The sequence below is a fragment of the Microcaecilia unicolor genome, chromosome 1 (assembly GCF_901765095.1).
Source record: "Microcaecilia unicolor chromosome 1, aMicUni1.1, whole genome shotgun sequence".
Taxonomy (NCBI): domain Eukaryota; kingdom Metazoa; phylum Chordata; class Amphibia; order Gymnophiona; family Siphonopidae; genus Microcaecilia; species Microcaecilia unicolor.
In genome coordinates, this window is record NC_044031.1 from 103,643,543 (window position 1) to 103,670,784 (window position 27,242).

General features: G+C 42.2%; 1 protein-coding gene across 1 annotated transcript in view; it reads left to right on the plus strand.

Moving 5' to 3' along the window:
* LOC115468685 (patched domain-containing protein 3-like) overlaps positions 1-27,242 on the plus strand; it is a 49,849-nt gene that overhangs the window by 14,731 nt on the left and 7,876 nt on the right. The window contains exons 2-3 of the mRNA XM_030200627.1: positions 2,600-2,721; positions 9,488-9,633. Coding sequence (XP_030056487.1) covers positions 2,600-2,721; positions 9,488-9,633 — 268 coding nt within the window. The remainder of the gene's footprint in view (positions 1-2,599; positions 2,722-9,487; positions 9,634-27,242) is intronic.

Consider the following 27,242-nt stretch of genomic DNA (forward strand, 5'->3'; position numbering starts at 1 on the left):
TACCCAGTGATCTAATATGCCCTGGTAACATCCAATAGCACCGCTAAATGGTTCTCTTACAACCGTGATGTAGTTGGTAAATGGATCCTTAGATATCGCTAAGAACGAGTTGTCCAACATAAGGGAAATGGCCCCTCCCACTGCCGCTGCAACTCCTCATCTGTGGACAATGCCAGTGATTTTTTTCAAAATTCAGTTTAAAGCCCGAAAAATCACCATACTCCTTAAAACTATCCAAAAGAGCCTCCAGCGATCTCTTCGGATCCGTCAGATGCACCAAAATATCGTCTGCAAATGCAGACAGTTTGAATTCTTGCGATCCAATCTTAACACCTTTAACATCTGAGTTATCCATAACATCTCTAATCCAGGGATCCAGTGTCATAACAAATAGTAAAGGAGATAGTGGGCAGCCTTGTCATGTGCCTCTATGTATTTCAAAGGAGGAGGAAAAAACATTATTGACCCAGATTCTTGCCTGCAGAGAGGCATATGTAATGCCTGTACCACATTCAGAAAAAAGTTTCCGACCCCATATGTCCGCAGAGTAGCAAATAAAAAGTTCCAAGCACCTCGGTCAAACGCCTTTTCCGCGTCAAAACTGACCAGCAAGGAAGGAAGACGAAGTATCTCAATCTGCTCCATGGAAATCAGAATCTTTCTCATGTTCCAAGTAACTGTCCATTCCTGGACAAATCCCACCTGTGGGTCGGCTAACAAAGAAGGCAGCACCTGTGCTAGACGATTGGCCAATATCTTTGCAAATAGTTTAGTTTCTACATTTAAAAGAGAAATGGGTCTATATGCAGAAGGATGCGTTAAGCTCTTTGAGCAGGGACTGTCTTTCTTCTATGTTTGTGCAGCGCTGCGTATGCCTTGTAGCGCTATAGAAATGCTAAATAGTAGTAGTAGTAGTAATCTTTCCCTGCTTTCAATAATAAAATTTGCGCCATCTGCAAGGAACCGGGCAATTTACCATCTTCCACAAATTGAGTAAAGCAGGCTCTCAAGGAGGGTACTACTACTTATAGAAGGTGAGAAGATCTTGTAAAACTCTGCCCTGAAACCATCAGGCCCCGGCGCCTTACATAAAGCACTTTGTTGAATTGTTAAAGCCACTTCCTCCTCCGTTATAGGGCCCTCAAGTTTACTTTTAGAATCCGCCGAAAGTTGTGGCAAATCTAAACTTCCCAAATATAAATTTCCGTCCATCTCTCCTTCCAAGGGATATGCATATAAATGCTGATAATATTCTTGAAATACCTCCGCTATCTCCTGATCTGTTCTCACCAATACAACATCGCTTCATTCTATCTGCGTGATTGTAGTAGATCCCCTAGCCTGTTGGGCAAGCTGTGCTAAAAGTCTCCCAGCTTATTACCATGACGATGTAATTGGAACTTGTAATACTGCATGGAGTTCCCCCAAAGAAGTCTGAAATGTCAACAATAAATCACGACTAGAGGAAGAAGGATGTGCACCATATTGAATCCGTGCTTGGCGCAGTTTTTTTTCCAGCCGCAAGATTTCCCGATCGCGTGCTTTCCGCTTAAAGGAAGTATATGCTAAGATTTCCCCTCGCAAAACAGCCTTAGCCGCCTCCCAAAAAAGTACAGGCGTGCCCACATGCTCCCCATTATTAACCTGATATTCCGCCCATTTGTGCGCTGTATATTCATGGAATTCCTGATCTCTATAAAGAGAGGGAGAGAATCTCCACCGAAACATGTCCTCTCCCACATTTCCAAAAGTAAAAGTACACCATACCGAGGCATGGTCCGACACACTGTATGGACCTATTCCCACCACAACAACCACAGAAAAAAGTGTAACAGAAATAAGCCAACAGTCAATTGTAGATTGGGATCCGTGCGCTCTAGACAAGTGGGACTAATCGCGCTCTAAGGGATGTAATGCTCTCCAGACATCTAACAACTCCAATGTGGAGCACAACAGTGGAATACCTTTACCTACACTTCCCTTCTCTCCTATCGCACTAGGAGAACACTAAGGTTTTAAATTCCCTCCACTAACTACTGAACAGGTACATTGTTTTGTAGACAACTTGTTACAGAATTTACCCTAATAAAGAAGTCTTCCCAGAGGGAGAGGGAAAAACTCACCAGCCAATACTGACATTCAGCACTGGCCAAATAAAGAAAAATAAAGATGAACAAGCTAATTCACAGAAAAGGCTATCATAAAGTTATCCACTTAAGTTTAACCACATACTATATTCAGTGACAGACTTATCTGGATAAACCTCGCTGAATATTCACTGAAAGTTATTTAGATAAATTTTCTTGATTGCTTTACTACTCACCAGCTTACTGAATATTAACTCTCAAAGAGATTTGTTTTTAAAAAGAAGCAATTGGATCATTTTGTGGGCATATATACTAATACTGATAGTGATGTCATAGGAATTTGTTTTAAAATGGAAAATCGGGAAGGCTCTGAATAACATGAAGTGTTGTTTTGTCTAAAATCTGACATAATTTTCTGAAACATAGAATAGGTATTGTTCCATAGCCCTGAGACAAACGAAATGTACTAAATGAAAGAACACTGTATTTAACTAATAACATTTTTACGATAGGTATCCTACATTACATCACTGTCCCGGCAGGAGGAGTTTGAAGGAAATGCAGAGTCGATAATTCCCTTGATGTCCATCACATATTTGCTGACCATAACTTTTTCAATTGTGTCCTGTAACAGGTACTTTTTTATGGGTTTGCTTGTTTTTGAGTTTATATAACTAACATTGATTCTTTCTTCCGTGCTTAATGAAGTTTGATCACCAATAAAAAAAATTCAGTTTGGCAGCAATGGATCTGTAACCTGTCATTAAAATTGTCTGTAGTACCTGAGGAATGGAGGGTGGCCAATTGTGATGCTGGGTGATCTGAGTAATTGCAGACTGGTAAACCTGACTTCAGTGCTGGGCAAAATAGTGGAAACTATTATAAAGAATAAAATTACAGAACACATAGACAAACATGGTTTAATGGGACCGAGTCAGCATGGATTCAGCCATGGGAGGTCTTGCCTTACCAATTTGCTTCATTTCTTTGAAGACGTGAATAAACATGTGGATAAAGGTGAGCTGGTTGATGTAGTGTATGTAGATTTTCAGAAAGCTTTTGACAAAGTTCCTCATGAAAGACTCCTGAGAAAATTAGAGTCATGGCATAGGAGGCAATGTTCTGGTGTGGATTAGGAATTGGTTATTGGAAAGAAAACAGAGGGTAGGGTTAAATGGTCATTTTTCTCAATGGAGAAGAGTGAATAGTGGAGTGCTGCTTGATTTTGTACTGGGACCGGTGCTATTTAACATATTTATAAATGATCTGGAAATCAGAACGACAAGTGAGGTGATTACATTTGCAGATGACACGAAACTATATTCAAAGTTGTCAAAACGCATTTGGATTGTGAAGTATTACAGGAAGACCTTAGGAAACTGGAAGACTGGGCAATCAAATGGCAGATGAAATTTAATGTAGATAAATGCAAAGTGATGCACCTTGGGAAGAAGAATCCAAATCTTAGCTATCTAATGCTAGGGTCCGCTTTAGGAGTCAGCACTCAAGAAAAAGACCTAGGTGTCATTGTAAACAATACGCTGAAATCTTCTGCCCAGTGTGCAGCGGTGGCCAAAATAGCAAACAGGACGCTAGGGATTATTAAGAGAGGGATGCAAAGTAAGACCAAAAATACTATAATGCCTCTATATCACTCCATGGTGCGACCTCATCTTGAGTATTGTGTTCAATTCTGGTCGCCGTATCTCAAAAAGGTATAGTGGAATTAGAAAAGGTTCAAAGAAAATCAACCAAAATGATAGAAAGGATGGAACTGCTCCCATATGAGGAAAGGCTAAAGAGGTTAGGGCGCTTCAGCTTGGAAAGCTACAAAGTAGCTGAGGGGGGATATGATTGAGGTCTACAAATTCCTGAGTGGAGTGAAATGGGTGGAGATGAAATGGTTTTTCTCTCATTCAAAAAGTACAAAAACCAGAGGGCACTCAATAAAATTGCATGGAAATGCTTTTAAAACTAATAGAAGGAAATATTTTTTTACTCAAAAAATAGTTAAGTTCTGGCACTCGTTGCTGGAGGATGTGATAACAGCGGTTATTGTATCTGGGCTTAAAAAAGGTTTGGATAGGTTCCTGAAGGAAAAGTCCATATCCTGCTATTGGAATGACTTGGGGGAAACTACTTCTTGTCCTGGGATTTGTAGTGTGGAATGGTGCTACTAATTGTGTTTCTGCTAGGTACTTGTGACCTGTATTGGCCACTGCTGGAAGCAGGATACTGGCTGGATGAACCATTGGCCTGACCCAGTATGGCTGTTTTTATGTACAACAGGATTTGAACCCCAGTCAGTAGCATCACAGGCTGCTATGCTAACCATTAGGCTACACTACCAGGCTATCCCTCAGCCTTTTCATTGAAAAGATACCTTGCAGCACAGATCTCACCCAGTATGGCTGTTCTTATGATGGTTGCTATGGAGCCCAGGCCAGGCGGGCGACATCATAAGGGTAAACAGATTGACAGAGGCCCACCCCTTAAAAAAAGAACTGTTTACAAGCTGGGACAGAGTGGTTCTTGAACCAGTAACCTTCCGTACACTGTGTTGCCTACATGCAGATGCTGGGTGACATAAGAATATAAGTGTTGCCATACTTGGACAGACCAAAGGTCCATCAAGCCCAGCATCCTGATTCCAACAGTGACCAATCCAGGTCACAAGTACCTGGCAAGATCCCAAAAAAGTACCATACATTTTATGCCTCTTACCCTAGAAATAAGCAGTAGATTTTCCCCATCTTAATAATGACTTATGGACTTTTCTTTTAGGAAGTTATCCAAACCTTTTTTTATACCCCGCTAAGCTAACTGCCTTTACCATATTCTCTAGCAACAAATTCCAAAATTTAATTACACATTGAGTGAAGAAATATTTTCTCCGATTTGTTTTAAATTTACTACATTGTAGCTTCATTGCGTGCCCCCTAGTCCTAGTATTTTTGGAAAGAGTAAACAAGCGATTCACATCCATCCGTTCCACTCCATTCATTATTTTATAGACCTTTATCATATCTCCTCTCAGCTGTCTTTTCTCCAAGCTGAAGAGCCCTAGCTGCTTTAGCCTTTCCTCCATCCCCTTTATCATTTTCATCGCCCTTTTCTTTACCTTTTCTAATTCCACTATATCTTTTTTGAGATGTGGTGACCAGAATTGCACACAGTATTCGAGGTGTGGTCACACCACAGAGTGATACAAAGGCATATTAGCTACATGTACTATAGCACATCCTAGAGTAGCCCTTCCCATGTACCAGACACCAAAGCCTGTACCCCCTTACTGTAGAGCTGGTTATTTCAACTAGAAAATCGATAAATACCCATCTATGTTGGATCTTAGAACATTCCTACATAATCTTTTATTTTTGAGGTATTAGAGAATTTGAAATCATTTGTTCATTGAATGTGTTTGGTAACTCCTTTCACAGAGACATCTTTTTTTTTTTTTTTTTTTTTTGCTGTAATCTGCTTTGAATTCTTTAGGATAAGAGTGAAATGACTACTCAGTATAGAATATTATACTTTAGATACAGCTACCAATTATCCTGTTGTTCTCTGTGAAGGGTCATCCAGGGAGCAGTAGGCCAACCATTAGTACCACACTTCCTGACAGTGATTTGGGTGCACACACACAGGGTTATAGCTCCTCTGAACGTGGCACCAAGGAGCAATAGGTTATGATTCAGATAGACCTCTTAGAAGCAGCTCAACCTGGATAATAACCTAACCAGAATTATGGGTGGGCCACAGCTCAGATGCACCCAGAGTGTCATATTTTCTGCTTTCTGGATTGCCCAGGTCGACACAGGTCCACATACCACACATCTGAGACATCTATGGACCCTGAGCTTGGCACTAGTCTCCAGATGACATGCAGCTGCAGTACCCATCCAAACACATCCAACCGAAACCCACAACAAATCTGCATTTAACACGCATAGGTGAGCTGTCCCTTATCTCTCTCTGCTGCCACCTCCTCCCTGAACTGCTGGTACAGGTCAGGGTGTTGTTGCCTGAAGTTGCAGACCTTTGATTTCAGTCCATGAGCACACCAAATTTTCTGTGGGGACACAGCAACTCAGATTTCACCTTATGTTCATAATCCTGGGACAACATTCTCCCACCAGGACCTCCTCACCTCTCATCCATGCTTGTCCTGTCCACACCAATGAGTGATACCACTTATATGCTCTCCCACAGCTATATCAAATTGATGCTGTCATCTACTTAATAACATAGTAGATGACAGCAGATAAAGACCTGTACAGTCCATCCAGTCTGCCTGAGAAGATAAACATTACATAAGGTATGAGGTGATACAATACATGTATACCTGATCTTGATTTGTCTGTGCCGTTTTCTGGGCATAGACCATAGAAGTCTGCCTGGCACTGTCCTTGTTCTAAAACTTCTGATGCCCCTGAAAAGCTCCATTCCAGCCCATCCAAATCTATCCAGCCATGATCTAGATTGCTTAGCCAACTACATGAGGCCAAATTGTGCACATTGCTTTGCTGCTACTTTCTTTTCCCTGCCCAGTTTCCACCCCTGTTGACACTCATTGATTCAGCTACACAAATAGGGAAGTAACGAACCTTTGACATCATAGGTATCTGCACTCAGCCCTAGCTTATTAAAAACTGCACACTTCATGGGTATAGCAGTGAAAGTTAGGAGAAAAGTGCCCTAAACTGTGTAGTACATCATGCATTATCAAAAGTGTGTGGCCTACATAAACCCTGGGTCAGAGGGTGTTTTAAATCTCTCTTACCTCCATAAGTGACTCTGGAATCTTCTCCAGAGGTTCTGGGAGGTGCACAGGCCAGCCCTCCAGTGCACAGGATAGAGTTGCTGCTCACAGCAGAGGACTAGCCTGCACAATTCCAGAATCTCTGCTCTCCTAAAGTTGAGCAGTCTCTTCCCCTGCGACATGTTCGCTGTACTCTGGATCTCCAGGCCACAGAAGGCACTAGAGGACAGATAGGCAGCTATTACAGTGTTTCCCAAACATCGTCAGTTATGTCAATTAATATGCCTAGTTTATGCATATAACCCAGTTCTTAGAGGCTGACATGGCTGGTTAACTTGCATTTTGTATCCACCTATTAAGGCAATATCACCTGAGGACATGGCCAGTGTAGGAGGGCGGGAGATCTTACCTATATAGGGATTTGTGCCACTTTTGGCCTGTGGGTTATGCGGGATGCCAAATTGTTCCACTGTTATATATCACATAACTACTTATGATCCCAAGCAATATTCAAAACTGACCAGACACTGTGTTGCCATCTTGACTGTCATTTTCAAAACTGAGCAGCTTTGAGCGCGGCAAGTCCGATATTTATTATCACGGCTACTTTCATGTAGGCAGCCTTGTTTTCAAAAAAATATCCACCAGCATTCAGAAACATAGCTGGTTATCTTCAGCTGCTGAAAATGCAGGGTTATAATTGCCCGGTTCCAGTTAGCCAGTTAACTCGGCGCTAGCTGCTCTGCTGAATATCGGCCAGACGGTCTTATGCACCTAAGAAATGAGGATTTCTTTGAACATCAATTCAGTTACCATAAACAAACAACAACTCATTTCATCAGTTTTGGTACTTAATCTAGCACTTGTGCACTGAAACCAAGAGCATTGGTATAGTCACTGATCCTTAGCAAATTGGACTATTGTAATATCGTATACTTGGATCTGTCAAAATGCTTATTAAGAAAAATTCAAACTATCCAAAATGTGGCTGTTCGCCTGATCTTTTCTCTTAAGAAATCAGATAGAATTACACCTTATTTTGTTAAGTTGTATTGGCTTACGGTGGAGGCTAGGATATTATTTAAATTAGGATGATTGTTGTGGAAGATTGCATATGGTAGGGTTCTGCAATATATGATACCTCTTGTATGCTCTTCTAATATAGGACAATATCATAAAGTTCTTTTTATTCAGAGTCCCCGGGGTATTACTTCAAGCAAATTATTTACTTGTTCTTTATCAGGCTGTCGAGTTGTGGAATTCTTTGCTATTTAAATTTAGATTTCTTTTAAGAAGGTTTTAAAGACATTGTTTCTAAAATATGTAATTAAGAAGTAATCTTTGCAGTTACTGTATTGGATGTGTTTTTTGTGCTTTCGATTGTCAGAGCAATATGTATGGTACTCTAGAATTTTCATTGTTGCATCCTAGACTTATAGTGATCTAGTATCTTGGTTGTAATCCGCTATGAACTATTTTATATGGTACTAACGGGCTATAAATGATCTAACTGTAACTGTAAGATCTTTAGAACCAGTAATTTATAGTTTTTCACACCTTTCAAACCCTTTCAGTCTTGCTTGCCAAGATAGTCTTCCCTGCTGCTTAGTTAAATCAGTGTGTGGGTGTGGCTGTGTTGCCTAGGTCCCTCCTCTCTTGTCCTTGCAAGTCCATCCTCTCCCAGTCCCCTCAGATCTCATCCACCTTCTCCCAGTCTCCTCAGATCTCACCCCTCTGTTTGAGACTGCTTGGGCTGGGGCTTCTGTACTGGACATCCAGGCTGGCTGTGCTTATCCCTGCTGTGGCTTCCTGGAAGTTTTCCCTAGGCTTTGAGGACCACTGTTCTCCCAAGAGCTATCCTCCTCCGCTGGGCTCCTAGTGCTAGCCACACCTAGAAAGCCTTCTCTCTTGTTTGGCCGTAGTGCTGATTAAACCCCAGAGGCCTTGTACCTCACTGGTCCTCTCTTCAAGAGGAGCCTCTGGGGTTTCTCCCTTCTGGGGTGCAGGCTTACCAGCCCTGAACAGGGCTCTGCAACCACCAGTACCAGGGTTCCCCACTAGAGGACTACCTCTGCTCTTCTCAGCTCTAGACACCGATAGTGCCTCTGCAGGCTATTTATTCTACCCTGAGCTGCTCCCAAAGGCCTCCTTACCTTGAGCAATGCTCCCATGGGCTACTATTCTTCTTGCCTTTAGGTGATCCTCTAAGGGTACTCTACCTGCTGGGGTTCAGAATTACCAGATAACCAGCAGTGGAGTAGCCTAATGATTAGTGCAGCAGCCTGAGAACCAGGGAAACTGGGTTTGATTCCCACTGCAGCTCCTTGTGACCCTGAGCAAGTCACTCAACACTCTATTGCCCCTGGAACAAAATAAGTACCTGTATATAATATGTAAACCACTTTGATAATAACCACAGAAAGGCAGTATATCAGATCCCATCCCATTCAGTAACAGGGATGTCTCCTTTCTTACCCTGAAACTAAGACTATTCACCAAAGGTGAACACAGAAGCAAATACCACAGTGAATTCCCAACCATGCCACTAATCTCCTTCTCTCCCCTAAACTCATGAAATAATTACTATGTTATTGTAAATGTCATACAAATGATGGGGTTTTTTTTTTACATCTTTCAGGTTGGATTGCGTGAGAAACAAAATCTGGGTTGCCACATTTGGCGTTGTTTCATCTGGTTTAGCTGTGTTAACCAGTTTTGGATTGATGATGTTTTGTGAAGTACCATTCGTTGTTACTGTTGCAAATGCACCATTTCTTGTTCTAGGTAAGTTAAATAAGCTCAGGGGTCCGATGTAGTTTTCTGGGACAATACCTAAGGCACTCTGCTTACATATATAACCCTAGAATTAGTCCAGTAGGACATTTCTTGTATTCAGAAGGACATTCTTCAAAGTCATTTTCTCTATATGGTTAGTGAGTTACCCACAAGATGAACTGTCTGAAAATTGCACTCTTTGTCCACCTAAATTTGGATTTTCAAATGTGTGTATATTATTTCACTCTTTTTCTGCTGTCCATGCAAATAGGAAGTGCAGAGTATCAGCATTTTTGTAGCCATGAATATCAAAGGGAAATGGTCTGTGTTATTTCCCTTTGAAAATTGATTGGCTATTGAAATTTGCCCCATTATATTTAATCAGGGTTTTCAGAGAAGCTCATTATTTGGAAACTTACCCTCCTGTTTACTAAGCCACGCTAGCAGCTGCCGTGCGCTAATGCCAATACAGCCCATTCTGTGCTACCACATTATCCAACCCCATAAGGTCAATGTTCCAAAACGTTTTGTATGTTGAGTTTTAGTTATCAGGTAGCTTCAGTTGGGAATATGCTTCCCTTGGATATTATGAATATTCATCAATATTTATTATTCAGAAAAGCTTTAAAAACTTTCTTATTTGAAAAATATATTTTTAAAGGAAAGAATTAGGATTTTCCAGGGTTTTTTTTGAGGGTTTGGTTTGTTTTTCTTTTCTAATCTACTTTTATTTGTGATTTAATAAATTATTTGTAACTTTTACTATGTTTTTTTAATATTGTATTTTCCATATAACTTAATTTAGGACTTCTTTTACAAAAGCCATGCTAGCAATTCCCATGTGGCAAATGAGAGGAAGCCCATAGGAATTGAATTGGCTTCCTTTACCGCACAGGAATTGCTAGTGCAGCTTTGTGAAAGAAGCCCTTAATTATTGTACATCCCAAGGTCTGCTTGTTTTTTTTCTTCTTGTTATCTGCACAAGATCCTAACAGGCTTTTGAGAACTACAAGAATAATTGTATTGTATTATATTATTCATTAACAGCAGATCACAAATACCTCTTTTCCCACAACTCCTTTACCAACTCTGTTCACATGATGCTGTTTAATTAATAGATTTTACAAAAGGTTACAACAATTTAGTATTTTGTGCTTTCCTGTTTATGAAATTATCAGCTAATTCACTGATGTCTAATTGGGCACAACATACATTATTCTCAATTGTTAACAGTAGACTTAGAAGGATGCTCATCACATCATGCATTTCATTCAAAAACATCTCCATCTACATGCTTCCCATACCCACACTGCACACACTCCTTCCCCATGCATCCTGCAAAACTGTGCACACATCTATATCTTCCCTACACAAACCTTACACATTATTAAACTTACATGCACACATACCTATACACACATACCAACTTCTCCCCACTAAGACCTCTCTTACTCCCATATAGTGGAGGAGTGGCCTAGTGGTTAGAGTGGTGGACTTTGGTCCTGAGGAACTGAGTTCAATTCCCACTTCAGGCACAGGCAGCTCCTTGTGACTCTGGGCAAGTCACTTAACCCTCCATTGTCCCATGTAAGCCACATTGAGCCTGCCATGAGTGGGAAAGCGCGGGGTACAAATGTAACAAAAATAAAATATATCCTGATTCTCATAGAGAGCACAACTGAACTCTGTCATATAGGATGGTGAGGCTTCTGGTTAGTTAGTATATCTCTATCTCCAGCAGGCAGTTGGCAGTGTCTCATCAGCTTCTGGTTTCTTCAGTGCTGGCTCCTGTTTTAAGACTTTAATTCAGTTGAGCCTGGGGATGTAAGGCTGTTGGATGGTGCCTTCTGGGGTACACCTGGTGGTGCCAGGTCCATCCCCTCCCCTTCCTCCCACTGCCTTCCTCTACCTTCTCCTTCCTCACATGTCTTTATTCTGTTTCCTACAATGAACTAGAGAAGCTGAAGCTGCTTAAAGTGGATGCCTTGGTGGCAGCTGTGACTAAGAAGACAACCCTCCAGTAGAAGGTGGCATAGCTTTAAAAGATATCCAAGATAGGAAATTAGAATCTTTATTGAAGTTGTCCTTTGAGGTGGCTGTATTGCCCTTCAGGCCTCTATTTGTAATTCTTATATGGCTAGGGCATGTTTATCTTGGGTACAACATGCTGCTGATACCCTTTCTGACTCAGATTCTTTGTCTTTCCAAGACTTTCCTAGTATGGAAACAGGGTTGGTCTACGTGGCAGATTCTTTGTATAATCTTATTAGAGCATCAGTGAAACAAATCTCCTTGTCAATCACAGCAAGACAGTTACTCTGGCTTTACCATTGTTTGGTGGATGCTACCTCCAAACAACATCTGATGAATCTTTCTCTTCAGGGATAAACACCTCTTTAGGGAAATTGGTCAAAGACTTAGGAGATTCAAAGACTCAGCGTCTGCCTAAGCTTAGATTGTCTTTCAGATCCTCTCTAGTTCGAACTCGCCTTAAAGAGGCCAAGCGATACAAACCCGATCATTCTCAGTCCTTTCAGAGATCCAAGTTTCAATCCAAGCAGTCCTTTCTTAGGGATAAAACATCCTCCCAACAGCTTTCCATGTCAGTTCCTTCCTTCCATAATCCACAATGATGGGGTTCAGATCCACTCTTCAACCCAAGTGATAAGGGGGCAGCTGTCCAACTTTCACAAAGAGTGGGCCAAATTCACACTGGATTAGTGGGTCTTGCACATTATCAGAGACAGTTAAAGATTAGACTTCATTGCTCAAACCAAGATGTTTTCTTGAAATCCCCATGCAAAGCTTTACACAAGCGAAGCACAGTTCAAGGAACCGTGCAAACTTTTTTCACCTTGGGAGCAATTGTTCTGGTTCCCCCTCAGGAACCTTATATTTTGTGGTTCCATAAAAAGGAGGCTCCTTTCATCTTGTTATCAATCTCAAGAAAGTGAACAGATTCCTGGAAGTCAAACATTTTCAAATGGAGACCTGGAAGTCAAACATTTTCAGATGGACACCTTGTGTTCACTAATCACTGAGGTCCATCCAGGGAAATTCCTTATATCCTTGGATCTCAAGTAAGCACTTGTTCAGATTTACAATCCTGGGACAACTTTACCAGTTCAGGACAATGCCCTTTTTGTCTCTCTACATTTTCCCAGGACACCTGTAAGGTCGATCCTGTACAAGCAGCTGGTTAAGAGATAAAAGGTATGCATATCAAGAATTATAGAAAGGTTATATGATAGGTATGAGGATGAGGGGGTATTTTAGTAGGATCTTGTATCTATTCCATCACAGTTAAACCCCTGAAGATGGCATTTGGTGAAACGCATTACAAGCGTTGGGTTTGATGGACATCGATATGTGGGTGCAAGCTACTGTTGTTGGTCCACCATTGTTGTAAAAGGTAGAGACCAACAAGTTGTGAAGGAAAAGTGATCCAAGGAAGGAGCATGGTACTACAGATACGACTTATTGACAACTATACGGCTGGCAGGAACAGTTCATCTCTTGGTGATGATTGGAGAACATGTTTGAAAGCATTTCATTCTAATGGTTCTAAAGCCAAGTATATTGAATACTGGAAATAAGGACCTTTTGGATATTAACAGGACTGAACAAGAGTCAAAAGGACTGATATATAAACTTGCATGCTTACAGCTTATCAGTGGGTTCATTATTGAAATCCAAGTATCATGTACATGCCTTGGTATTAAATTATATGTATAAGAGAATATGGTGTGTGGAACAGAATGAATGAGGGATGAAAGAAGGTGAATGTAGATACAAGTACTATAAGTAAAAGTTTCATAGAATTGAGTGTATATATAAAAAATCAAAAAAATATTTGCTTAATAAAAATAACAAAGTAAATGTATTAAAAAAAAAAAAAAAGAAAGGAAGTCCAAATGACAGCTGGCATGGTTAAAAAATGAGGTGAAGGAAGCTTTTAGAGCTAAAAGAAAATCCTTCAGGAAATGGAAGAAGGATCCGACTGAAAATAAGAAACAGCATAAGGAATGTCAAGTCAAATGCAAAACGCTGATAAGGAAGCCAAAGATGGACTTTGAAAAATAGATTGCTGTGGAGGCAAAAACACATAATACATTTTTTTAGGTATATTAAAAGCAAGAAGCTGGCAAAAGAATTGGTTGGACTGCTAGATGACCAAGGGGATAAAGGGGCACTCAGGGAAGACAAAGTCATAGTAGATAGATTAAATTAATTCTTTGCTTCAGTCTTCACCAAAGAAGATTTGGGAGAGACACCGGTTCCAGAAAAGATATTCAATACTGACGAGTCAGAGAAACTGAATGAAATCTTTATAAACCTGGAGGAGGCAATTTGACAAATTGAAGAGTACCAAATCACCTGGACCAGATGGTATTCATCCCAGAGTACTGATAGAATTGAAAAATGAACTTGCAGAACTATTGTTAGTAATATATAATTTATCTTTAAAATCAAGCATGGTACCAGAAGATTGGAGGGTGGGCCATGTAATGCCAATTTTTAAAAAAAGTTCCAGGGGTGATCCGGGAAATTATAGACCGGTGAGCCTGACATCAGTGCCAGGCAAAATGGTAGACTACTACTACTACTACTACTATTTGACATTTATAGAGTGCTACTAGGCAGGGCCGGTCTTAGCAAGTGCGGGGCCCTCTGCAGACCAATTTGGTGGGGCCCCATCATAGCCCCGCCCCACCTTAGCTCCGCCCCACCTTAGCTCTGCCCCATTGATAAGATTATTCCATTTTTAGAACATTTTTTTATTTACGACATTTCAAATAAAGATAAATGAAGCTAAACTTGTACAAAAAAAACTGATTGAAATAATAAGCACAATGCTATCATGAAACCTCCCCTCCCCAGAAATTATTCAGTTCAAGTCCACTACAATTAGTAGCGGGCCCAAGCCGGGGGTGGATGCCGCGCCAGTGGTGGCTGGAGCGGAGTGGCCGAGCCGCGGGAATGGGGATCATCTCAGGCAACTAAGGCGAGCAGCGGCAGCGGTCGGAGCGGAGGTACGAGCGAGGCAGAGTTGAGGCACTGCGTGGGGCCCCCTTAGGCGCGCAGTGCGGGGCCCCCTTAGGCGCGGGGCCCTATGCGGTCGCCTTGGTCGCCTCTGCCTAAGACCGGCCCTGCTACTAGGGTTACGCAGCACTGTACAATAAACAAAGAATGACGGTCCCTGCTCAAAGGAGCTTACAATCTAGAGGACAAGACGGGCAAGTAGAGCAGACAAGCAAGAATTGGAGTAGACAACCAATAGTTGGAACAGTCTAGGTTACTAGGTACAATGTTAGGTTCCAAAAGCAACATTGAAGAGGTGGGTTTTGAGTAGAGATTTGAAGATGGACAGTGAGCGTGCTTGGCCTATGGGCACAGAGAGTCTATTCCAGGCATAGGGTGAGGCGAGGCAGAAAGGGCGGAGCCTGGAATTGGCGGTGGTGGAGAAGGGTACTGAGAGGAGGGATTTGCCTTGTGATCGGAGGTTACGGGTAGGGGCGTACGGGGAGATGAGGGTGAAGAGGTAATGAGGGGCTGCAGATTGAGAGCATTTGTAGGTTAGTAGGAGGAGCTTGAATTGTATGCGGTGTCTGATCGGAAGCCAGTGAAGAGACTTGATGAGGGGGTGATGTGCGCATAACGGTTTTGGCGGAAGATGAGACGCGCAGCCGAGTTCTGAACGGATTGAAGGGGGGATAGATGGTTAAGTGGAAGGCCAGTGAGGAGCAGATTGCAGTAGTCAAGGTGAGAGGAAATGAGAGCATGGATAAGAGTACGGGTGGTGTGTTCAGAGAGGAAGGGGCGTATGGGAAGGTGATCCCCAATTCCTTCCGGTGGTCATCTGGTCAATTGGGGCACTTTATTGAGGCTTGGTCCTAAAAAATAAATGGACCAAGTGAAGCCAGCAAAATGCTCGTCAGAAAGAAGCGACAGGTCTTGGCTGTCTGCTGGATATGGGCAGAGAAGGAGAGGGAGGAGTCGAAGATGACTCCAAGGTTGCGGGCAGATGAGACGGGAAGGATGAGGGTGCCGTCGACTGAGATAGAGAGGTAGAGACTATTATAAAAGAACAAACTTACAGAGCATATTCAAAAGCATGGATTAATGATACAAAGCCAACATGGATTCAGTGAAGGGAAATCTTGCCTCACCAATGTATTACATTTCTTTGAAGGGGTGAACAAAAGTGTATAAAGGTGATCCAACGATATTGTGTATCTGGATTTTCAAAAGGCATTTGATAAAAGATTCCAGAGGAAATTGGAGAGTCATGGGATAGGAGGTAGTGTACTACTGTGGATTAAAAACTGGTTAAAAGATAGAAAACAGAGAGTAGGGTTAAATGGTTAGTATTCTCAATGGAGAGGGTAGATAGTTGGGTTCCCCAGGGGTCTGTACTGGGACCATTGCTTTTTAACATATTTATACATGATCTAGAGATGGGAGTAACTAGTGAGGTTATTAAATTTGCTGATGACACAAATTTATTCAAAGTTGTTAAATCGCAAGAGGTTTGTGAAAAATTACAAGAGGACCTTACAAGACTAGGAGACTGGGCATTCAAATGATAGATGACATTTAATGTGAGCAAGTACTGCAAGGTTCCACATTAGGAGTCACCGCCCAGGAAAGGGATCTAGGTGTCGTTGATGATATGTTGAAATCCTCTGCTCTGTGTGCGGCAGCAGCTAAGAAAACAAATAGAATTTTAAGTATTATTAGGAAATGAATGGGGAAAAATGAGGACGTTGTAATGTCTTTGTATCGCTCCATGGTGCGAGTGCACCTCGAATATTGTGTGCAATTCTATTCATCGCATCTCAAAAAAGATATAGTGGAATTAGAAAAGGTACAGAGAAGGGCGACGAAAATGATAAAGGAGATGGGATGACTTCCCTATGAGGAAAGGCTAAAGCAGCTAGGGCTCTTCAGCTTGGAGAAGAGACGGCTGAGGGGAGCTATGATAGAGGTCTATAAAATAATGAGTGGAATGGAACAGGTAGACATGAATCGCTTGTTTACTCTTTTCAAAAATACTAGGACTAGGGGGCACGCAATGAAGCTACAAAGTAGTAAATTTAAAACAAATCAGAGAAAATATTTCTTCACTCAGTGTGTAATTAAACTCTGGAATTCGTTGCCAGAGAATGTAGTAAAAGCAGCTAGCTTAGCGGGGTTTATTTTTTATTTTTATTTTTTGGCTTTTAACTTTCAACAGTTTTTTATTGATGACAGAACATAAGTAACATATCAGTCAATAGAATACACGCATTGTCCAATGTCATGACATATAGAGTTATATCAACAAAATACTGTCATCCATATTTCCAATAAACTAGCCCCTCAACCCCTTCTCCTCCCCTTCCCCTCCTTCCCTCATCATCGCTAAACAATTTTTTAATTGATGACTAAATTATGTTGAAATTACTAGTAGCATCGATAAATACCTTGCCAGAACAACTAACACCCGCTCAGTACAATAAGGCAAATACAGTCATCAAACTTTTAACCGTTTTAACCTCTCCCCCCCCCCACTACAACCCCACACCAAATTTATTGCCCTGACCGCACATTGATCAACTGCGCATAACATACAAGGCAATCTTGAATGAAACAGATCAATATCTTCCAAAAGATTAACACTCCTATCCTAAACCCCAATCATTACTACCCCTCTCTCCTCCCCACCACCACCCAAATTCCAGCAGACCTACCCGTATTATCCTTGAGACTACTCTTAAATCTCCCCCCAACCCCCACCCCTGAAGCACTGCTCAATACAACCTATTATACAACCTGTCCACCCCAAGGGAGCCTATTCAAAATTTGACTATGTGCCCGCTGCGAAATTTTGTTTAAATAAGCCTCCCACACTGCGAGAAACCTCCGTTGCCTTCCTGGGGACACACTTGCTCCTCTAGACTCCCATGACATTAATTCGTGGAGCTTATTACTCCAATGCCAGAAGGAAAGCGGGCGATCCTGAGTCCAATAAAATAGGATGCATTTCCTCCCCAATATACATGCCTTACCCAAAAACAATTTCTCACCCCTTGTACCTTCCAGCCACAGGCCAGGCGCACTGAATATAGCTCTCTCAAAAGTTAATATAATCCTTTGCCCTAACACCCCTTCCAGAAATCGACCAACCGCCAGCCAGAACGAAGAAATCAACCTACACTGCCACATACCATGAAAGAACGTTGCCTCTGTCCTCCTACACTTCCTACAATTCTGCGAATCCGAGACCCCAGCATGAAAGGCTTATCTCTGAGAGAAATATGCTCTATGTACTGTTCGAAAATGGCATTCCTGTAATTCCGCACTATGCACCAAACGTATGTCACTATGGAGAGCCGATAGCAACAACTTTGCCAAAACACTCCTACTGGCCTCTGTACGCCATCTATCCACAACCGCCGTCAAGTCCCTAGCTTGAGCCGGCCTACCTAAAATACCGTAGAACCAAGATTTGCCCTGCTGCATCTCCTTCTAACAGTTCTCTCAATTGCCTACCAAACCGTGGAAGCAAATTACCATAGGGGTTGAAGCAATATATCCCCACGTACTCTCTCTGGCAATTCTCCCCTGAGAGTGTGGAGCAAAGAAGCCATATGCCACGGGTGAAAATAAGCACGCTCCAACCCCACATCTGTATAGGTGGCCGTACCCATCAACCAATCTCGTAAATGCTGAAGCAAGCATGCATGATTATATTTCCTAAGATCCGGGAGTCCCAACCCTCCCGACTTTTGCGCCCCTAGCAAATATTTCCACCGCATTTTTGATTTCCCGCCCCCCCCCAGCAGAACTTCACCACCATCCTCTGAAGCACTTCCAAGTCTTTCCTAAATAACCACATAGGCAAAGTCTGTAACACATAAAGCCATCTAGGAAAGACCATCATTCTACAAAAAATGCAACCGGCCCAAAAGGGATAATGGCAATGAGGACCAGAGCGACAACTTCTCTTTCGTCTCCCTAAGCAGCCTAGAAATATTAATCTCATATAACCTCAAGGTATCAATGGTCAGCTGTATCCCCAAGTACCGGAACAACTCTCCAGCCCATCTCAAGGGAAACCCTTCCCCCCAGGACCATCTCAAAGCATCTGAACTTGCCAATGCTTCTGATTTCAGAAGGTTCAGCCGAAAACCATAGAAATCTCTGAATTCCACCAAGCTTTCCATGAGATGTGGCAAAGAGTATGTAGGCTCTGTTATGAGCATCAGTAAATCATCTTCAAAAGCGGCGGACTTAAATATGAAATTCCCTATGTTCACCCCTTTTATATCAGGGTTGAGTTGGATCACCCTCAACAAAGGGTCCCTTGTCAAAACAAAAAGTAAGGGAGACAGAGGGCAACCTTGTTGAGTCCCTCTTCTAATCAGGAACCAGTCCGAGGCAATTCCATTAGCATATACCTGCACCTTCGGATCCGCATACAATGTCCGCACCACCTGTAGAAACCATCCCTCTATACCGTGCGCCTTTAACACCCCAAGCATAAACCCCCAATCCACCCTATCAAACACTTTTTCTGCATCGAAACTTACTAGTAAAGCCTGGGCACCTTCCAACCGGGCACCCTAGGGGGCACGTCTAAAAATTTAAAAAAAAGAAAGATAGCTCCCAGGTGCATAGCTCCCTTACCTTGGGTACTGAGCCCCCCAAATCCCCCCCAAAACCCACTCCCCACAACTCTACACCATTACCATAGCTCTAAGGGGTAAAGGGGGCACCTACAGGTGGGTACAGTGGGTTTTTGGGGGGGGGGGTTGGAGGGCTCCCATTTACCACCACAAGTGTAACAGGTAGAGGAGTATGGGCCTGGGTCCACCTGCCTGAAGTGCACAGCACCCACTAAAAACTGCTCCAGGGACTTGCATACTGCTGTCAGGGAGCTGGGTATGACATTTCAGGCTGGCATAGAGGCTGGCAAAAAAGTTTTTTTGTTGGGTTTTGTTTGGGTGGGAGGTGGTCATGTGGTCAGTTGGGGCTCCTTTTTGAAGTTTGGTCGTGGGAAAAAAGGGACCAAGTAAAGCCGGCGAAATGCTCATCAAGCCTGGCTTTTTTCCCCATTATCGGGCGAAGCCGGCCATCTCGTGAGCACGCCCCTGTCCCGCCCCCATCCTGCCTTCACTACCCTACCGATACGCCCCCTTGAAGTTTCGCCAGCTCCACGACGGAAAGCAGTTGAAGCCTGCCAAATCTGGCTTTCGATTATACCGATTTGGCCGGTTTCAAGAGATCGCCGGCCATCTCCCGATTTGTGTCGGAAGATGGCCAGCAATCTCTTTCGAAAATGAGCTGGATAGTCACTATTTTTTCCCCTACCAGACTTCTAGCTATTATATTTTGAAGGCATTGTATCTGTTGCAGCCTATTCTGCTGCCCACATGTGCTTAAAAACATGGTACCTCTACCCCTCCTTGTATCCCAAGCAGTTGTTAGGACAGCTGGAGCTTGTTGAGCTTAGGTAAATAAAGAAGGCAGACCTGGGGAGCCAGGGAGGGCAAAAGAATGGGAAGAGAAGAAGAAGGCCAAGGATACCATACCATACTTATAAGTACATAAGTAATGCCATACTGGGAAAAGACCAAGGGTCCATCGAGCCCAGCATCCTGTCCACGACAGCGGCCAATCCAGGCCAAGGGCACCTGGCAAGCTTCCCAAACGTACAAACATTCTATACATGTTATTCCTGGAATTTTGGAGTTTTCCAAGTCCGTTTAGTAGCGGTTTATGGACTTGTCCTTTAGGAAACCGTCCAACCCCTTTTTAAACTCTGCTAAGCTAACCGCCTTCACCACTTTCTCCGGCAACGAATTCCAGAGTTTAATTACACGTTGGGTGAAGAAAAATTTACTCCGATTTGTTTTAAATTTACTACACTGTAGTTTCATCGCATGCCCCCTAGTCCTAGTATTTTTGGAAAGCGTGAACAGACGCTTCACATCCACCTGTTCCACTCCACTCATTATTTTATATACCTCTATCATGTCTCCCCTTAGCCGTCTCTTCTCCAAGCTGTATAGCCCTATCCTCCTTAGTCTTTCTTCATAGGGAAGTCGTCCCATCCCCGCTATCATTTTAGTCGCCCTTCGCTGCACCTTTTCCAATTCTACTATATCTTTCTTGAGATGCGGCGACCAGAATTGAACACAATACTCAAGGTGCGGTCGCACCATGGAGCGATACAACGGCATTATAACATCCTCACACCTGTTTTCCATACCTTTCCTGATAATACCCAACATTCTATTCGCTTTCTTAGCCGCAGCAGCACACTGAGCAGAAGGTTTCAGTGTGTTATCGACGACGACACCCAGATCCCTTTCTTGGTCCGTAACTCCTAACGTGGAACCTTGCATGACGTAGCTATAATTCGGGTTCTTTTTTCCCACATGCATCACCTTGCACTTGGTCACATTAAACATCATCTGCCATTTAGCCGCCCAGTCTCCCAGTCTCGTAAGGTCCTCTTGTAATTTTTCACAATCCTGTCGCGAGTTAACGACTTTGAATAACTTTGTGTCATCAGCAAATTTAATTACCTCGCTAGTTACTCCCATCTCTAAATCATTTATAAATATATTAAAAAGCAGCGGTCCTAGCACAGACCCCTGAGGAACCCCACTAACTACTCTTCTCCATTGTGAATACTGCCAATTTAACCCCACTCTCTGTTTCCTATCCTTCAACCAGTTTTTAATCCACAATAGGACATTTCCTCCTATCCCATGACCCTCCAATTTCCTCTGTAGCCTTTCATGAGGTACCTTGTCAAACGTCTTTTGAAAATCCAGATACACAATATCAACCGACTCCCCTTTGTCCACATGTTTGTTCACTCCTTCAAAGAATTGAAGTAAATTGGTCAGGCAAGATTTCCCCACACAAAAGCCATGCTGACTTGGTCTCAGTAATCCATGTCCTCGGATGTGCTCTGTAATTTTGTTTTTGATAATAGCCTCTACCATTTTCCCCGGCACCGACGTCAGACTCACCGGTCTATAATTTCCCGGATCTCCCCTGGAGCCTTTTTTAAAAATGGGCGTTACATTGGCCACCCTCCAATCTTCCGGTACCACGCTCGATTTTAAGGATAAGTTGCATATCACTAGCAGTAGCTCCGCAAGCTCGTTTTTCAGTTCTATCAGTACTCTAGGATGAATACCATCCGGTCCAGGAGATTTGCTACTCTTCAGTTTGCCGAACTGCCCCATTACGTCCTCCAGGTTTACCGTGAAGTCAGTAAGTTTCTCCGACTCGTCCGCTTGAAATACCATTTTCGACACTGGTATCCCACTCAAATCTTCCTCGGTGAAGACCAAAGCAAAGAATTCATTCAGTCTCTCCGCTACATCTTTGTCTTCCTTGATCGCCCCTTTTACCCCTTGACTTATATTCCACTATCAGGCTCATTTTCAAAGCACTTAGCCTCCCAAAGTTCCATAGAAACCTATGGAACTTAGCCTCCCAAAGTGCTTTGAAAATATGCCTCATAAATATCTCCATAGGATTCAGTGTGGATTACAAGAAAAGAAACATCTCAGACAGATGGAAGTACAGAAATATATCAAAGCATCTCAATCAAATGGAATTACAGAAGCATATCAGAACAAATTGACCTATATTAAATCTATTTCAGAAAACCATAAAGTCTTCAGTTGTTTTCTAAATAAAAGATAAGACCACATAGGTCTAACTTAATGTAATATATCATTCCAGAGTTTCACCGCTAAGGACTGAAAGGAATTATTTAAATAGCTCTTAAACCTAACTCCTCTAAATGTATGAAACAACAAAGTATTAATATGAATACCATGAGAGACATAAGCAGTGGCAAGTTAGATGCAAAGCATTAATAAAGAAGGCTAAAAGAGAATATGAAGAGAAACTTGCCGCAGAGGCTAAAACTCACAGTAACAACTTTTTCAGGTACATCAGAAGCAGAAAGCCTGCAAGGAAATCCATGGGACCGTTAGATCATGACAGAGCAAAAGGGACACTCAGTGAGGATAAGGCCCTAGGGGAGAAACTGAATGAATTCTTTGCTTCTGTCTTTATGGAAGAAGATGTAAGAGATCTGCCTGTACCAGAAATGGTTCTCAAGGATGATGTGGAGGAACTGAAAGAAATCTCTGTGAGCCTGGAAGATGTACTGAGACAAACTGACAAATTAAAGAGTAGTAAATCACCTGGACCAGATGGCATACATCCAAGGGTACTCAAAGATCTCAAGCATGAAATTGCTGATCTGCAGTTAGTAACCTGTCATTCAAATCATCCATAGTACCTGAAGATTGCAGGATGGCCAATGTGACACCGATTTTTAAAAAGGGTTCCAGGGGTGATCCAGGAAATTACAGACTGGTAAGCCTGACGTCAGTGCTGGACAAAATAGTGAAAAGTATTATAAAGAATAAAATTACAGAACACATAGACAACATATGAAGATATCAGTGCCAAATCAGAAGCGAGGTCCAGGCTTCAGGGAGGCTGGCGCATTGGCACCATTTCAACAGAGGGGGAGACTCCTATTGGCGTTGATGCTTCTCAGGTACTGGCAACACCGGTGTTCTGGAGTTCCTGGCACCTTGCTTCAAGGAGGCTTCAACATATCATCAGTGATAACACCATGATCCTTTTTCCTGGGCAGTGAGTCCTAATGTGGAACCTTGCATCATTCAGCTATAGTTTGGGTTTGTCTTTCCTGCAAGCTTCACTTTGCACTTTCTCACATTAAATATCATTTGCCATTTGGATGCCCAGAAATGGTAGAGTCTATCGTAATTTTTCACAATCCTCTTGTGATTTAACAACTTTGAATAACTTTGTGTCATCAGCAAATTTAATTACCTCACTAGTTAGTCCCCTCTGTAGATTATTTATAATTATGTTAAAAAGCAGCGGTCTCAGCAAAGACTCCTGGGGAACCTCACTATCAACCTTTCTCCATTGAGAATACTGACCATTTAACTACTAGAACTAGGGGGCACAAAATGAAGCTACAAAGTACTAAATTCATTGCCAGAGAATGTAGTAAATGCAGTTAGCTTAGCATGGTTTAAAAAAGGTTTGGATATCTTCCTAAAAGAAAAGTCCATAAGCCATTATTAAAATGGACTTGAAGAAAATCCATTGCGTATTTCTAGGATAAGCAAGCATAAAATGCATTGTACTGTTTTGGCATCTTGCCAGGTACTTGTAACCTGGATTGGCCACTGTTGGAAACAGTATGTTGGGCTTGATGGACCTTCGGTCTGTCCCAGTATGACAATACTTATGTTCTTATGTTAACTCCACTCTCTATTTTCTATCTTTTAACCAGGTTCTTAATCCATAATAGGATACTACCTCCTATCCCATGATTTTCTAATTTTCTGAGGAGTCTCTAATGAGGTATTTTGACAAATGCCTTTTAAGCATCCATATACATAATATTGACTGGCTCACCTTTATCCCCATGTTTATTCACCCCTTCAAAGAAATGTAGTAGATTTGTGAGGCAAAATGTCCCTTGACTAAATCCATGTTGGCTTTTGGGCTCATTTTCGAAAGAGAAAAACATCTAAAAAGTGGCATAAAGCAACATTTGGACGTTTTTCTCACAAAAACATCCAAATCAGTATTTTCGAAACCTATTCTCACAATCCCTCCCACATCCTCTAGGAGTTGAATTCTGTATGCTTTTTGATCCAATTGCGGGTCCCGCACAACTCGGACAGGCAGGAAGGTACTCAAGTATGCACAGTGCGAGCCAACCAAAGGCTTCTAGAAGTTTATTTGGAATGCTGGATAATGTCCATTTCAGGGCTCCATTGGGGTACATCACCCACTTGTGAGAATCCTTGTTCTGCTGACCTTGAAGAGCACCTGCTACAGGTCAGTAACTTTGCTTTTTCCCAGTCCTGTGCCCTCTTTTGCTGAGCATGCATACTCAGACCTCCAGGGCTAGGTTCTTGCTCGGAGGAGAAGGCCCGGTGTAGTATTTCAGCCTGCATCACAAATATTCACTGAATTTTGCTGAAGACTTGTTAAAAACATAATTGTCATGATGAAGTCTTTCTCTCCAAAGCTTGTATAGCATCAGTTAAACACTATTCCAGTACATTAATGTACCATCCATCTCATTTTTCTGTTTTTATGGGATCCTCTTCCTCACACCACAGACTCTCTCTACATGGCATCTTCCTCAATGTATCTTCTCTCTTTTTATCAAGTACCAATTTGATTCTCTCTCTCTCTCTCTCTCTCTCTTTTCATGTGCTTGTAGTTCAACTTTTGAGTTTACTCCTTTGTTTGTAGTCTAACAGAGCGGTGGGTAAATCAATCTTTGTCTCACATGAACTTTATGAAGGAAAATAAAAACTCCAAGGAGGCTTTTCACAAGACATAAACTATGTAGGCCCAAGGACTAAGCCCAAAACAAAAGATAGTGCTTCCCATAGCAAGCAAACAGAAAATTACTGGGAGGTCTCTAGTAGAACCATTGTAGCCATCTCAGAAGGGGATACTGTGGATTAAAAACTGGCTGAAGGATAGGAAACAGAGTGGGATTAAATGGGCAGTATTCACAATGGAGAAGGGTAGCTAGTGGGGTTCCTCAGGGGTCTGTGCTAGGACCGCTGCTTTTTAATATATTTATAAATGATTTAGAGATGGGAGTAACTAGCGAGGTAATTAAATTTGCTGATGACACAAAGTTATTCAAAGTCGTTAACTCGCAACAGGATTGTGAAAAATTACAGAAGGGCCTTACGAGACTGGGAGACTGGGCGGCTAAATGGCAGATGACGTTCAATGTGAGCAAGTGCAAGGTGATGCATGTGGGAAAAAAGAACCCAAATTATAGCTACGTCATGCAAGGTTCCACATTAGGAGTTACGGACCAAGAAATGGATCTGGGTGTCGTCGTCGATAATACACTGAAACCTTCTGCTCAGTGTGCTGCTGCGGCTAGGAAAGCTAATAGAATGTTGGGTATTATTAGGAAAGGTATGGAAAACAGGTGTGAGGATGTTATAATGCTGTTGTATCGCTCCATGGTGCGACCGCACTTTGAGTATTGTGTTCAATTCTGGTCGCCGCATCTCAAGAAAGATATAGTAGAATTGGAAAAGGTGCAGTGAAGGGCGACTAAAATGATAGCGGGGATGGGACGACTTCCCTATGAAGAAAGGCTAGGGCTTTTCAGTTTGGAGAAGAGACGGCTGAGGGGAGACATGATAGAGGTATATAAAATAATGAGTGGAGTGGAACAGGTGGATGTGAAGCGTCTGTTCACGCTTTCCAAAACTACTAGGACTAGGGGGCATGCGATGAAACTACAGTGTAGTAAATTTAAAACAAACCGGAGAAATTGTTTCTTCACCCAATGCATAATTAAACACTGGAATTTGTTGCCAGAGAACGTGGTGAAGGCAGTTAGCTTAGCAGAGTTTATAAAGGGGTTAGACGGTTTCCTAAAGGACAAGTCCATAAACCACTACTAAATGGACTTGGGAAAAATCCACAATTCCAGGAATAACATGTATAGAATGTTTGTACGTTTGGGAAGCTTGCCAGGTGCCCTTGGCCTGGATTGGCCGCTGTCGTGGACAGGATGCTGGGCTCGATGGACCCTTGGTCTTTTCCCAGTGTGGCATTACTTATGTACTTATGAATCAAAATGATTTATACCTCCTCACTATACTAAAATGTTATGGTCCTGCTAACAACAGCATACTGGACTAGTTCACTCTATGTATAGCAATGTTTAGTATTTAAAAGCTTGAAGTCCAATTATGCGTCTTTATAGAATCATTCTGGGAGGGATGATATTGGCATCATCATGATTGTTGAGTATGAAGCTTTTGGTTACCACACTCTGTGGTTATGCCAACTAGAGTACTGTTATTGGCAATTGGAATTTTGGGGGGCAGATTTTTTTCTCCATGATATTGTTCATTTACAATGGAGTTTTTAATCTCAGTCCTTATTTTTCTGCATGGCGATTGAAACCAACGATAATAATGGGGACTCTCTGTGAGACGGGAAGGCAGTAGAGCTAGAGGACATGAATCGAGGTTGAAGAGGGGCAGACTCAGGAGTAATGTCAGGAAGCATTTTTTCACAGAGAGGGTGGTGGATACAACATGGAATGCCCTCCCACAGGAGGTGGTGGAGATGAAAACGGTAATGGAATTCAAACATGCGTAGGATAAACACAAAGGAATCCTGTTTAGAAGAAATAGATCCACGGAATCTTAGCAGAGATTGGATGGCAATGCCGATAATTGGGAAGCAAAACCGGTGCTGGGCTGACATCTACGGTCTATGCCCTGATCGTGACTGAATAGATATGGATGGGCTTGAGTGTAAATTTTAAGGGGCTTCAACATTAGCTTCAGAACTTTTAGTACAAGAAGAGTGCTGGGCAGACTTCTACAGTCTGTGACCCGAGAATGGCAAGGACAAATCAAACTTGGGTATACATATAAAGTATCAGATACCATGTAAAATGAGTTTATCTTGTTGGGCAGACTGGATGGACCGTACAGGTCTTTATCTGCCATTATTTACTATGTTACTATCACGCTTATTTTTGAAAG